The sequence below is a fragment of the Ornithorhynchus anatinus genome, chromosome 21 (genome assembly GCF_004115215.2).
Source record: "Ornithorhynchus anatinus isolate Pmale09 chromosome 21, mOrnAna1.pri.v4, whole genome shotgun sequence".
NCBI classification, from domain to species: Eukaryota; Metazoa; Chordata; class Mammalia; order Monotremata; family Ornithorhynchidae; genus Ornithorhynchus; species Ornithorhynchus anatinus.
In genome coordinates this window covers 16,817,882-16,832,408 of record NC_041748.1, presented here as the reverse complement: position 1 = coordinate 16,832,408, position 14,527 = coordinate 16,817,882, and the positions used below count along the sequence as shown (strand labels likewise).

General features: G+C 55.4%; 1 gene segment (V, D, J or C); it reads right to left on the bottom strand.

Annotated features, from left to right (window-relative positions):
- Window positions 1-345: 345 nt before the first annotated feature.
- On the bottom strand, window positions 346-9,669 carry LOC100682077. The segment is given in 3 exon segments: window positions 346-863; window positions 6,681-6,736; window positions 9,545-9,669. Coding segments are annotated over 3 exon segments (522 nt in total).
- Window positions 9,670-14,527: the final 4,858 nt, after the last annotated feature.

Sequence of the window (14,527 nt, the reverse complement as noted above, 5' to 3'; positions counted from 1 at the left end):
TCGAACGGGGGTATTTAGTGAGTGCTTCCTGTACGCAGAGCACTGGGCTAAGCACCTGAGAGAGCACAATACAGTGGAGCTGGTAGACCCAGCCCCCCTCCCCTTTCTAGACTGTGAACCCGTCGTGGGCAGAGATTGTCTCTATTTGCCGCTGAATTGAACTTCCCAAGCACTTAGTACAGCACTCTGCACTCAGCGCTCAAGAAATATGATTGAAGGAACGAATGAAGGAGCTGAGCGTCTAGGTGACTGTCCCAGGGAGACGCGGGCGTTCGGTGCCAGGAGACCCCCTCATGCAGAAAAGAAATAGAAATCTTCCCCCCCAATAAAGGTCCGGCCCTGGAGTCCGTGGGAGCCCCCCGAGGTGAGTGGCCAGAGTCTGGGGGAAACCGTCAGTCAGTCAGTGGTATTTATTGAGCGTACGGAGCTCGGGAGCGTACAGTAGGACAACATAAGAGACGCACTCCCTGCCCACGACGAGCTTCCAGTCTAGAGGGGGAGGAAGGGACGCTCTCTGGCCGGTCACCGCTTCCCCTCGGGTCCGTCGGACTCCACCCCGCCGTGCGCCATCCCGCAGTAGTAGTCGGCCTCGTCCTCCGGCTGGACGTCTCTGATGGTCAGGTAGCGGTGGTAGCCGGAGCTGGAGCCTCCGAAGCGGTCGGGGATGCCGTACCCCCGGGACCCGCGGCCCCCGTGGCCCGGGACGTGCAGCACGAACTGCGGGGCCTTCCCCGCCCGCTGCTGGAACCACTGGACGGAGAGGCCGCCGGGCACGCCGCTCAGGGTGCAGACCAGCTGGACGGTGGATCCCCTGGCCGCCGCCACCGAGGGTGCCTGAATCAGCGTGGGCTGACAGCCCGAACCTGGCGGGGGAGACCATCGGGACGATGAGAATAATAATGATAAGAATAATAATAATGATGATGATGACATTTGTTAAGCGCTTACTACGTGTAACACGCAGTTCTAAGCGCTGGGGAGGATACAAGGTGATCGGGTTGTCCCACGTGGGGCTCACAGTCTTAGTCCCCATTTTACAGATGGGGTAACTGAGGCCCAGAGAAGTGAAGTGACTTGCCCAAAGTCACCCAGCTGACAAGTGGCGGAGCCGGGATTTGAACCCGTGAGCTCTGACTCCCAAGCCCGGGCTCTTGCCACTGAACCACGCTGCTTCTCTTATGGCATGGCTTCTCTATTATGGTATTTGTTAAGCGCCTACTCCGAGCCAGGCTCTGTACTAAGCGCTGGGGCGGTTACAAGCAACGGACACAATCCCTTGTCCCACGTGGGGCTTGCAGCCTCAATCTCCATTTTACAGATGAGGGACCGGAGGCCCAGAGAAGTTAATTAATCAATCAATTAATTAATTAATTCATCCAGTCACATTTACTAAGTGCTTTCTGTGGGCAAGGTTCTGTACTAAGCACTTGGGAGAGTACAATACACCAACAAACAGACACTTTCCCTGTCCACAATGAGCTCACAGTGGAAATAGCCCGGGGTTGGGAGTCAGAGGTCGTGGGTTCGAATCCCGCCTCTGCCACTTATCAGCTGTGTGACCGTGGGCAAGTCACTTCACTTCTCTGTGCCTCAGTTCCCTCATCTGTCAAATGGGGATTAACTATGAGCCTCCCGTGGGACAACCTGATGACCCCGTATCTTCCCCAGCGCTTAGAACAGTGCTCTACACATAGTAAGCGCTTAACAAATACCAACATTATTATCAGAGGGGGAGACAGGTGTTAATTTACATAAATCAATCAATCAATTATAGCTATATATATATATATATATATATATATATATATATATATGTGTGTGTGTGTGTGCGTGTGCTGTGCAGATGGGAGAGATGACTCACCCAAAGTCCCATACCAGACAAGTGGCGGAGTGGGGATTAGAACCCAAGTCCTCCTGATTCCCAGGCCCGGGCTCTACCCACTGGGCCACACCGCCTCTAGAGAGGCGTTAATCTGGGATCCTGCCCACGGGACGTGCTCCATCACTAACGGGGGATGTGGGGAGAGGCCGGGGGAGCGGGGAAGGATGGTGGGGTGAGGCTCGGAGGCCTGCTCTGACCTGGTAGGAGCGTGAAGAGGAGGAGGAGGAGGAGGACCAGGAGAAGAGGATTCCGAGCCATGGTGGGGATGGACGCGAGAGCTCCGCTTGCCTCGTCTTCCTGCTCTGAGGCTGGGCTCCCTCCTGTCCCTCTTAACCCCTACCCACCCTCCCCGACTCCCCTTCATGCAAATCTGCACCCTTCTCCCTGTGGACCCTCAGCACTCTGCTTATTTGCTCATTTGTCTATATTTTTATTAACCTATTTATTTTGTTAATGAGGTGTACATCCCCTCGATTCTATTTATCGTGACTATGTTGTCTTGTTTTTGTCCGTCTGTCTCCCCCGATTAGACTGTGAGCCCGTCAGTGGGCAGAGATCGTCTCTATATGTTGCCAAATTGTACATTCCAAGTGCTGGATTGTACACTCCAAGCGCTTAGTACAGTGCTCTGCGATTAGACGGTAAACCCATCAACGATTAGACTGTGCGCCCGTCAAAGGGCAGGGACTGTCTCTATCTGTTATCGATTTGTACATTCCAAGCGCTTAGTACAATGCTCTGCACATAGTAAGCGCTCAGTAAATACTATTGAATGAATAGTAAGCGCTCAATAAATATTATTGAATGAATAGTAAGTGCTCAATAAATACTATTGAATGAATAGTAAGCACTCAATAAATACTATTGAATGAATAATAAGCACTCAATAAATACTATTGAATGAATAATAAGCGCTCAATAAATACCACTGAAGGAATAGTAAGAGCTCAATAAATACACTGAAGGAAAAGTAAGCGCTCAATAAATACCATTGAAGGAATAGTAAGTGCTCAATAAATACCATTGATTGAATAGTAAGGGCTCAATAAATACCATTGAATGAATAGTGAGAGCTCAATGAATACGAGTGAATGAATAGTGAGAGCTCAATAAATACGAGTGAATGAATTGTGAGCGCTCAATAAATACTAGGGAATAAATAGTAAGCGTTTAATCAATACTAGTGAATGAATAGTATATGCTCCATAAATACTATTGAAGGATTAGTAAGCGCTCCGTAAATACTATTGAATGAATAGTAAGCGCTCAATAAATACCATTGAAGGAATAGTAAGCGCTCAGTAAATACTATTGAATGAATAGTAAGCGCTCAATAAATACCACTGAAGGAATAGTAAGCGCTCCATAAATACTATTGAAGGAATAGTAAACGCTCCATAAATACTATTGAAGGATTAGTAAGGGCTCAATAAATACTATTGAAGGACTAGTAAGGGCTCAATAAATACTAGTGAAGGAATAGTGAGGGCTCAGTAAATACCACTGAATGACTAGTAAGCGCTCAATACATAGTATTGAAGGAATGAATGAATACCCATTCTCCCTCCTACTTGACTGCGAGGCCCGCGTGGATCAGACATTATACCTGGCATGATTATTCTTTTATCTACCCTGGGGCTCAGAACACACGGTAAGTGCTTCGCAAATAGCATTAAAAAGGCATTTTATAGAGTATAGTCCACATCACAATAAAAATGAGCGATCAATCAATCGATCGTTTAACGATATCTTCTCCCAGCGGGAAGGACAACAATATAGAGAATAATAAAATTAGGTGTAGTATTTTATGAAGTGCTAATGTGTTCGATTCTGTGTGGGATACAGAGAATCCACGTAGCCTGGTGGATCATTCACAACCACAGCCTCCCCTCTTTGAATGGGCTAAGATAATAATAACGTTGGTATTTGTTAAGCGCTTACTACGTGCAGAGCACTGTTCTAAGCGCTGGGGGAGATCCAGGGGCATCAGGTTGTCCCACGTGAGGCTCCCAGGCTTCATCCCCATTTGACAGATGAGGGAACTGAGGTCCAGAGAAGCGAAGGGACTCGCCCACAGTCACACAGCTAAGTGGCGGAGGCGGGATTCGAACCCATGACCTGTGACTCCCAAGCCCGGGCTCTTTCCAGTGAGCCACGGGGCTTCTCGCTACCAAAATGATGGGCAGGGGTGGGGGGCGGGGCCGAGGCAAGAGGAGGAGCCAATGGGAGGGCGGAGTCGGGAAAGGGGCGGAGCCGAGGGAGGGGCGGGAGCCAATAGGGAGGGCGGGGTCCGGAGAGGGGCGGGGCCAGGGGAGGGGCGGGAGCCAATGGGGAGGGCGGAGTCAGGAGGGGGCGGGGCCAGGGGAGGGAGCCAATGGGGAGGGCGGATTCAGGAGAGGGGCGGGGCCAGTTGGGAGGGCGGAGTCGGGTAGGGGCGGGGCCTGAGAAGGGGCGGGGTCAGGGCGGAGCCAATAGAGAGGGCGGATTCCGGCAGGGGCGGGGCCTGGAAAGGGGCGGGGCGAAGGGAGGAGGAGCCAAGGGGGAGGGCGGATACCGAAGGGGGCGGGGCCCGGGGAAGGGGCGGGGTCCCGCAGGAAGGGCGGAGTCGGACGGGGGGCGGGGCCGAGGGAGGAGGCGCCAACGGGGAGGGCGGAGTGAAGGCAGGGGCGGGGCTAAAGGGGGCGGGGTCATGAGGGGGCGGAGTCCGGCTGGGGAAGGGATCCAATGAGGGAGCGGAGCCCGAGCAGGGGGCGGAGTCGGGCCGGGGCAGGGGCCGCGGAGGGGGCGGGGTCGAGGCGGGAGCCTATGGAGGGTGGGGGGGCGGGGGCGGAGCCTCGTCGTCCCCCGCTCCCCGTCGGGCGCAGGGCGGAGGCGGAGCGGGCGGGCGGAGCAGGCGGGCGGACGGACGGACGGACGGACACCCCCGAGGTCCCGCCCGATCCCCCGGAGCCCCCGGGCCGATGCCGATGCCGTTGCCGGTGTCGGGCTGAGCCATGAGCCCCCGGAGCCCGGGGCCTCCCGCCGGCCCCGCCGCCCCCGCGCCCCGCGCCCGCCGCCTCGCCCTGTGCCTCGGCCTGTGCCTGGGCCTCGCCGCCGCCGCCGCCGCCTCCTCCTCCTCCGGGGAGGCCTCCGGGCCCCGCCCCGCCTCTCGGTGCCTGCCCTGCGGGCTCGGCTGCCGCTGCAGCCCCGGCGCCGGCGCCTCCTGCCGCGTCAACTGCTCGGGCCGCGGGCTCCGGGGGCTCCGGGGGCCGCGGGGCTCCGGGGAGGGGACCGCCGCCGCCGCCGCCGCCGCCACGACGCCCTCCGCCCTGCCCGCCCTGCCCGCCCACGTCACCGACCTGTGAGTAGCCGCCCCCGGGAGCCCCCGACGCGCCCCCCACCGGCGTCCCACGTCGCCGTGGCGACCACGCGCCGGCCCGCCGGCCCGAGACCCCCCCCTCCGCCCCCTCCGCCCCCTCCGCCCCCTCCGCCCCCTCCGCCCCCTCCGCCCCCTCCGCCCCCTGCCCCTCCAGCCTTCCTTTCATTGGAGACGATTTATTGGGCGCTTACGGTGTGCAGAGCACCGGACCGAGCGCTTGGGGTGTCCGATTCGGCAACAGAGGGACCATCCCCGCCCAACGACGGGCTCACGGTCTAATCGGGGGAGACAGACGGACGACAACGAGAAATAAAAGCAAGGGGATGGACACCGCAATAACAAAATACATAGGGGAATAAAGATATATACAAATGAGCAGGGTGCTGAGGGGAGGGGAAGGAGCAGAGGGAAAGGGGGGAAAGAGGGCTTAGCAGAGGGGAGGTGAAGGGGAGGCAGAGAGGCCGCTTCCCCTGCCCCTCCGTCCTCTGCCCCTCCGTCCCCTGCCCCTCCGTCCCCTGCCCCTCCGTCCCCTTGCCCCTCCATCCTCTGCCCCTCCATCCTCTGCCCCTCCACCCCCTGCCCCTCCATCCCCTGCCCCTACTTCCCCGTCCCTCCATCTCCTGCCCCTCCGTCCTCTGCCCCTCCATCCCCTGGCCCTCCATCCTCTGCCCCTCCATCCCCTGCCCCTACTTTTTCTGCCTCTCAGTCCCCTGTCCCTCTGTCCCTTGCCCCTTCACCCCCTGCCCCAACTTTCTCTGCCCCTCCATCCCCTGCCCCCTCCTTCTGTCCTTACTTCCCCTGTCCTTCCATCCTCTGCCCCTTCATCCTCTGCCCCTTTATCCCCTGCCCCTTTATCCCCTGCCTCTTCATCCTCTGCCCCTCCATCTTCCATCCCTCCATCTTCCATCCCTCCATCCTCCACCTCTCCGTCCCCTGCCCCTCCATCCTCCGCCCTCCCCCGTCTCCTGCCCCTCCATCCTCCGTCCCTCCGACCCCTGCCTCCACTTTCTCTGCCCCTCCGTCATCTGCCTCTCCATCCCTTGCCCTCCCAACTCTTTCCCCTCCACTCTCTGCCCCTCCACTTTCAGACCCGGGCACAGGGAGTGAGGTTGGGCCTGGCATTTTGAGATGGAAGATGCCCAAGCTGCTGACGCCCTTCGGGAGAGGGTTGGGGAGGGGGGCTGTGGTCTCCCTGTCACCCACACCCTGGGCGAGGGGGAATGTCCAGTGCCTGCCCCGACCCCATAGCTGGCAGACAGCTGGAACGGGGCACTGTGACAGCTGGGTGGTAAAGGGCCCAGCGGAGCCATCGCCTCTTGGGAAATAATAATAATAATGGTGTTTGTTAAGCGCTTACTATACGCGAGGCACCGTACTAAGCATTGGTCACCGTAGTAAAGGAGTCGTGTCCGAGTCCATCGCGGGGAACCGAGCCCTCACTCTCCCAGTTGGCGTTAGAAGTCGTCATTAAGTCGTAACTCAGAGACTCCCGTTTCCTGTGGCATGAGAAGGAAGGGCCCCGGATCAGATCGAGCGGCCGTGGACGTGAAGGGTTGTGGGTTGGAATTCTGATCCTGGGTGGAATCGGTCCTCCCCGATGGATCATTCCCTAAGTCTCCGGCCTCCCCCCGCCACCTCTCCCTCTTTTTTATTTCCCATGGTACTTGTTAAGTGCTTTCTGTGTGTCAAGCATGGTTCTAAGCGCTGGGGTAGACGCCACCTGAATCAGGCCAAAAACGGTCTCTTGTCCCACCTAAGGCTCACAGTCTAAGTAGGAGGGAGAACAGGTATTGAAACCCCGTTTTGCAAAAGTCAAGCCCCGGGTCACATGGCGGGCAAGTGGCGGGGCCGGGATCGGAACTCAGGTCCTCTGGCTCCCTGGCCCATGCTTTACCCACTGAGCCACACTGCCTCTACCTGTTTCCCGGTTCAGGTAAGCCCGAGGCAGGTTTTTTTTATTCAGGGAAGCTAATAATAATAAAAAATGCTGATCGTGTTTATCAAGTGCGTACTCTGGGCCAAGCACTGGGCAAGACAGGTGGGTTGGACACAGTCCCAAAGGGGCCGCCACCTAAGTGGAAAGGAGACTAGATATTTTGTCCCTTATTTACAGAGGAGGAAACTGAGGCCCAGAGAAGTTAAGCGACTTGCCCGAGGTCGAGAGGGCGAAAGCTTCCATTACCACGGACCCACTTGGGCGGTCGAGGGGGAAATTATCCACCGTCGGACAGGCCGGGGAGAGGGGCCGAGGCGGGCCACGTCTGTGGAAAGATCTTGGCCAGCGAGTGCCCTGGTGCGGGAGCTCGGCTGGCTCCAGCCAGGATCCTGACCTGTGGGGCCCCGGGCCGCGTCAGCCCCGTCTTAATAATAATACTTATTGCTATTTTTGTGGTATTTAGTTAGTTCTTGCTCCTCGCCGAACCGCCGGGCTAGAGAGTCCAACAAAGAAGACAAATGGGAATTCTTTCCGCCTCGCGGCCCCTCGGAGGAGGAGAAAGGCGCTTCTGGTGTTGAGCCGGATGGTGAAGTAGTGGGGATGGAGAGAGCGTGTGGCAGAGGGATTGAGAGAGGGGGAGAGACGGAGCCGGTGAGACGGAGGGAGAGAGAGGGAGCCCTCTTCCAGCTGGCACGCTGAGACCCTGGGTCCCCTCTCTCTCTCTGTACCAGGAAAACTTTTGGGACCCCCCGCCGCCCTGGATGGGCCCGCAGGGAGAGGAGCACCAGCCTTTAGAGTTGAACCCAAGGCAGGGAGCTTTTCCGCTGCCGTTGCAGAAAACGGGAGCGGGGAGGGGTCGCCTCCGACTCTGGGGACCCTCGGGCTCCGGGTTGGACCGCGGCGGTGCCCGAGGGAGACGGGGCGACGGGCAGAGGCAGGCCTGTTTGAGGGCCCGAGCGGCCGGCAACGTGGATGGTCAGGAGGGTCTCCCCCCGGCTCGGGTCCGGAGGGCGGAAATGCAAGCTAGGCCTCCCGCCCGAGATCTGGGGCAGTTGGAGCTTTTCTCTGATTAATACCAGTAACCGTGGCATTTGTCCAGAAAGGAGCGGCTGTTTTCTGGTTTTGAACAGAAGCTTCACAGGGAAATCTTAGTGAAGGCCCGTCTCCTCCGAGAGGCCTTCCCTGACTAAGCCCTCTCCTCTTCTCCTACTCCCTTGTGCGTCGCCCTGACTCGCTCCCTTTATTCAGCCCTCTCCCAGCCCCACACCACTTATGTCCATGTCTGTCATTTATTTATTTGTATTAATATCTGTCTCCCCTTCTAGACTGAGCTCACTGTGGGCAGGGAATGTGTCTGTTTTATCGTTCTATTGTACTCTCCCCAGTGCTTAGACGATGCTTCGCGTACAGTTAGGCGCTCAATAAATACGACTGAACGACCTAATACGAGCTAATCGGCTTGGACACGGTCCATGTCCCACTCGGGGCTCCCAGTCTTAATCCCCGTTTTACAGATGAGGAGGTGACTGAGGCACAGAGATGTGGAAGTGACTTGCCCACGGTCACACAGCAGACAAGTGGCGCAGCAGCTTTGGAACCCAGGTCCTTCTGACTCTCAGGCCCGAGCTCTATCCACTAGGCCACCCTGCTGCTTCTGTTAGATGTGAACATACGTGCTACAGGTGATAGTGGGTAGGCAAGCGTGTCGAGGGTGCAGAAGGGCTCAAGTGACTGTTCCGGGGGAGGTTACCTGGGAAAAGAGAAGTTAATCCGGGAAGACCCCCCGGAGGAGATGTGATTTTAGAAAAGGCTTGGAAGATGGGGAGAGCGGTGCTGTGCCGGCTGTAAAGGGAGAGGGAGTTAGTTCCCCTCCGGGAGAGTGGGGAGAGACAAGTACTAGTCGGTTAGCTTGAGAGGAATGGAGAGCCGGAGCTGGGGTGTAGTGGGAGAAGAGAGTAGATAAACTGAGCAGAGATTTGCTGATTGAGGGCCATTAAGGCTCTGGTTGTCGCTTGTTAATCAGTGGTATTTATCGAGTGCTTACTATGGGGCAGAACTCTGTATTAAGTGCTTGGGAAGGTGGTTTAGTGGAAAGAGCACGGGCTTGGGAGTCAGAAATCATGGGTTCTAATTCCGCCTCTGCTACTTGTCAGCTGTGTGACTTTGGGCAAGTCACTTAACTCCTCTGTGCCTCAGTTCATCCGGAAGATGGGGATGAAGACTGTGAGCCCCACGTGGGACAACCTGATTACCCTCTATCTACCCCAGGGCTTAGAACAGTGCTTGGCCCATAGTCAGCGCTTAACAAATACTATCGTTATTATTATTCTTACAAAGCCCAGGCTTGGTAGACGTGATCCTTGCTCACGAGGAGCTGTCGGTCTGCAGGGATCGATCCTTCGGTTCGGAGGCGGCAGCGATGACCGGGAGGTCGTTTCCGTGGCTGTGAGGGTCGCCCCGAGAGTTTCTCGCACACTCGCACACCGAGTCCATGGAAACACCGCAGGACACTGTGGCCAACGTCTCGCCTTTGGGGTGGCCGCGGCTCAGACACCGAAGGTTGAGAGGGACTGGTGTGTCCCACCCCCAGCCGGACTTGCGCTTGAATTGTGTATGATTTGAATTAATTGTGTTTGCAGTAGCGGTGATGGTTTGCGCTGAGCCATCCACGGTCTCTCACCCAGGCCCCTCTCTACCCACCGGACACGTACCGTGAGCCTCCTGGGAGGGAGAAGGGATGTGGGTGTGTGGTCCGAGACCGGCCCCGACAGCAATGGACTGCCGTCAGATCGCCCGCGGGGCTCAGTCGGAGGGAGAGGGGAGAGCGGGTATCGTACAAAGGAGGAAACTGAGGCCCAGAGCGGTTACGTGACTGGCCCAAGGTCTTCCAGCAGGACTGGGGTAGAGCTCGAACCCAGACCCGCCCCTGAGGTGGCCACGCTGCCTCCCAGAATTCTGTCCGGAGAGCCGCACGTGTGAAGGACTGACTGTGGCTTGGTGGGGTGGACTGGCTGGGGGCCGGGAGCACCTGGCTCTCCCGGGGGTCTCCCCTATAATAATCATGGCTTTCGATAAGCGCTTATTCAGTAGTTTTTACTGAGCACTTACTATGTGCAGAGCACTGTACTAAGCACTTAAGGTGTACAAGTCGGCAACAGAGACAATCCCCGCCCAATGAGGGGCTCACAGTCTACACGGGAGAGACAGACAGCAAAGCGAAACAGAACAAAACAAGCAGTCTAGCGCAGCCATCATCGAGATAAATAGATTCGTAGAGATGTACACATCATTAACAAAATAAATAGGGTAATAGATAATATATTCAAATATGCATAGTGCTGAGAGGAGGGGAAGGGAGAAGAGCGGAGGGAAAGGGGGGCTCAGTCTGGGAAGGCCTCCTGGAGGAGGTGAGTTCTCATAGCTCGCTGTGGGCAGCAAGTATATTTGCACAATATAGCAAAGTGTCTGCTATATTGTTGCGTGGTACTCTCCCAAGGGCTTAGTACAGTGCTCTGAGCACAGGAACCGCTCCATAAATGCGATTGATTGTCCTCTCTCTCAAGTGCTTAGTAAAGTGCTCTGCCCACAGTAAATTCCTTGAGGGCAGGGACTGTGTCTGCTAACTGTAAGGACACAATCATACGATTATACGCCAAGCACTGTACTAAGCGCTGAGGTAGGATATGATATGTAGCATGAGTATGTGTGTGAGGGGAAATTGGGGCCCAGCACCAGGCCTCTGCCTCCCCCGGCCCCACCGGATCCCGGGCCGATCCTGGGCCGGGGGCATGGAGACAGGGCCCCCTCCCCATCCGGGCCCCGCCAGGGCGGCCTTCTCCGAGGGCCTTCCTAAGAAGGAGCCATTTCCGGTCACTGATCCAAGGAGGGGCCGTATTTCAAGACAGTCTGGGGCCTGCTGGGAGCGTGGAGAGATGGACGCCCAGTGAGCGGGGGAGAGAGCTCTTTCTCTCCCAATTCTGCCTTTCTGTCTCTGCCTGTCTCCCCACCTTCCCCAGACTGGAGGCCAGATCTTCTCCCAAGTGCGGCACTGTGCTCTGCACACAATAAGCACTCAATAAATACAGGATTGATCTTAGGGGCAGTGCCGGGGCATCGAGACAACCCCCCACCCCAACCTCTGAAAGTGGCTGCTTCCCCTTTTGGGATGCCTTCTCAGACCCCTGCTGCTTTTTGCCCCCAAATGCCAAGGAAATGGATTTTACCAGGCCTCCCTGGCAAGGGGGGAGCCTCTAACTAGGACCTCCTCCTCCCAACACAACTCAAGCAGCATGGCCTAATGGAAAGAGCCCGGGCCTGGGAGTCAGAGGACCTGGTTTCTCATCCCGGCTCTGCCACTTGTCTGCTGCGTGACCCTGGCCAAGTCGCATCACTTCCCCGTGCCTCAGTTTCCTCAACTGTAAAATGGGGAGTCAATCCCAGTTCTCCCTCCCACTTAAGAACGCGTGGGACAGGAACCGTGTCCGACCCAATTGACTTGTACCCCAACGCTAGAATGGCGTTTGACTTATAGTCAGTGCTTAACAAGTACCGTAAAACAAACTCTGCTTCTTTTCCTTCCGCCCGCCTAAAGAAAAAAATACCAACCCATGGAGCACAGACTCCGACCTGAGGCCTCCCTGCTGCCCTGTGTGTCCGTGGGGGCATGTTGATGTTGCCGGGATGATGGTTTATTGTTATGTTGTACTCTCCCCAGTGCTCTGCACACAGTAAGCACTCAATAAATACAACTGGAGGAATGAGTGAATGAATATACTGTAAGCTCATTCATTTATTCAGTCCTATTTATTAAGCGCTTACTGTGTGCAGAGCACTGTACTAAGTGCTTGAGAAAGTACAGTACAGCAATAAATAGTGACATTCCCCACCCACAGCCAGCTCACAGTCTAGAGCAGACACCAATGCATATAAATAAAATGACAGATATGGACATAAGTGCTGTGGGGCTGGGAGGGGGGACGAGCAAAAGGAGCAAATTGGGGGAACAGAGTGGGAGATTAGAAGTGGGGCTTAGTCTGGGAAGGCCTCTTGGAGGAGATGGACCTTCAATAAGGCTTTGAAGTGGGGGAGAGTCATTGCTTTTGGATTTGAGGAGGGAGCAGGACGTGGGCCAGGGGTTGGAGGTGAGACAGATGAGATGGAGGCACAGGGAGGAGGTTAGCATCAGAGGAGCGAAGCGTGCGGGCTGGGTGGCTGGGCCGGTGGCCGAGGCGATGGCACCTTATGTGGGGGACTGCCCAAAGACTTCATGGGAACGGCAGAGTTGGCCGGGGGTCGCGGTCCGGCTGTCCGGCTCGTTACGGTGGTGACGGTCCAGCTTCTGGTACCTGGTGCAGACCCGGCCCCTGGACCCTTTTCCATCAGATATCTGGAATTCTGGCGTCTGGACTTCCTCCGCTCCTTCCTCCCAGTCATTTGAACTCTTACTGCGTGCAGAGCACCGGACTAAGCACTGGGAATAGTATGAGCTTACAGTATATCCATTCATTCATTCCTCCGGTTGTATTTATTGAGCGCTTATTGTGTGCAAAGCACTGGGGAGAGTATAACAGAATAAACAGACGTGTTCCCTGCCCACAAGGAGCTTTCAGACTAGCGAGGGAGATAGACATTGAATAAATAAATGACAGATTTGTCCGTAAGTGCTGTGGGGCTGAGAGGAGGGAAGATCAAGGGATAGAGTCAGGGAGGCGCAGAAGGGAGTGGGAAAAGAGGAAAGGTTTTAGAAAACGTTGCTGGCGTTCCCGGGGACCCAGGTTTGAGGGGGAAGGGAGTCAGGAGTCCCCCAGCATCCTAATAATAATAATAATTGTGGTATTTGTTTAGCGCTTACTGGGTGTCAGACACTATATTAAGTGCAGGGGTGGATACAAGCAAACTGCGTTGCACACAGTCTGTGTCTCACGTGGGGCTCACAATCTTAATCCCCATTTTACAGATAAGGAAACCGAGGCCCGGAGAAGTGAAGTGACTTGCCCAAGGCACCCCCAGGGTGGGCATGGCCCCAGACCTTGGACCGGGCAGCCCTAGCTCACCGCTGGTCAGTATCCACACCCTCTCTCCCGTTGTGCTTCGTTAGCATTCTTCACAGCAGGAAATATTCATCACCCCAGGGAATGTTTACTTCTACCCCTTTAGAGAGGAGGCTGGAAACCGGTCTTAAATAATAAAGATAATGGTATGTGTTAAGCACTTCTCTTAAGCACGGCCAGGTACTTTTCTTCTAAGCGCTGGGATAGATCCACCGCTCTTCAGGTTGGACCCAGTCCTAGTCCCCCAAGGGGCTCACAGTCTTCATCCCCATTTTACAAATGAGGGACCCGAGGCCCAGAGGGTTGAAGTGACTCGCCCAAGATTAGAACCCAGCTCCTTCTGATCATTAGGTCCCACACAGGGCTCAAAGAGGGAGAACTTAGGCTGTGAGCCCCACGTGGGACAGGGACTGTGTCCAATCTGGTAAACTTGCATCTATCCTACCGCTTAGAATGGTACTTGACCCCTAGTAAGCATGAAACAAATACTTTTATTTTTCCTTAAAAAAGGCACACAGGCATAATAATAATAAAGTTGGTATTTGTTAAGCGCTTACTATGTGCAGAGCACTGTTCTAAGCGCTGGGGTAGATACAGGGTAATCAGGTTGTCCCACGTGAGGCTCACAGGTATTGAATCCCCATTTCACAGATGACAGATCTGAGGCCCAGGAAAGTTAAGTGACTTGCCCAAGATCACATAACAGACAAGCGGCAGAACCGGGTTTAGAACCCAGGTCCCCTGACTCCTAGGCCTGGGCTCTTTCCACTAGGCAACACTGCTTTCCACAGGTGGGTACCATCCTGCCTTTCATTTTACCCACTCAGAGATCAAACAGTGCTATTTATTGAGCACCTCCTGGTTGTTAAGGACTCCATTCAGTCATATTTATTGAATGCTTACTGTGTGCGGATCACTGTACTAAGTGCTTAGGAAAGTACAATTCAACATTACACAGTGACATTTCCTGCCCACGACGACATTACACTTGGGAGATTACAGTGTGGCCTAGTGGATAGAGGCCCGGCCCGGGGATCAGAAGGACTTGGGTTCTAATCCCGGCTCTGCCACTTGTCTACTATGTGACCTCGGTCAAGGCATGTTATCTGGGCCTCAGTTTCCTCATTTGTAAAATGGGGTTTAAGAAGTTGATCCCCATGTGGGACAGGAACTGTCTAACCTGATGATGTATCTACCCCAGCATTTAGAACAGTGCTTGGCACTTAAATAACCACAGTTATTATTATTATTATTACCGCAGGAGCAAGACATACATTGCCTTTCTGCGAAGAGTTTACAGC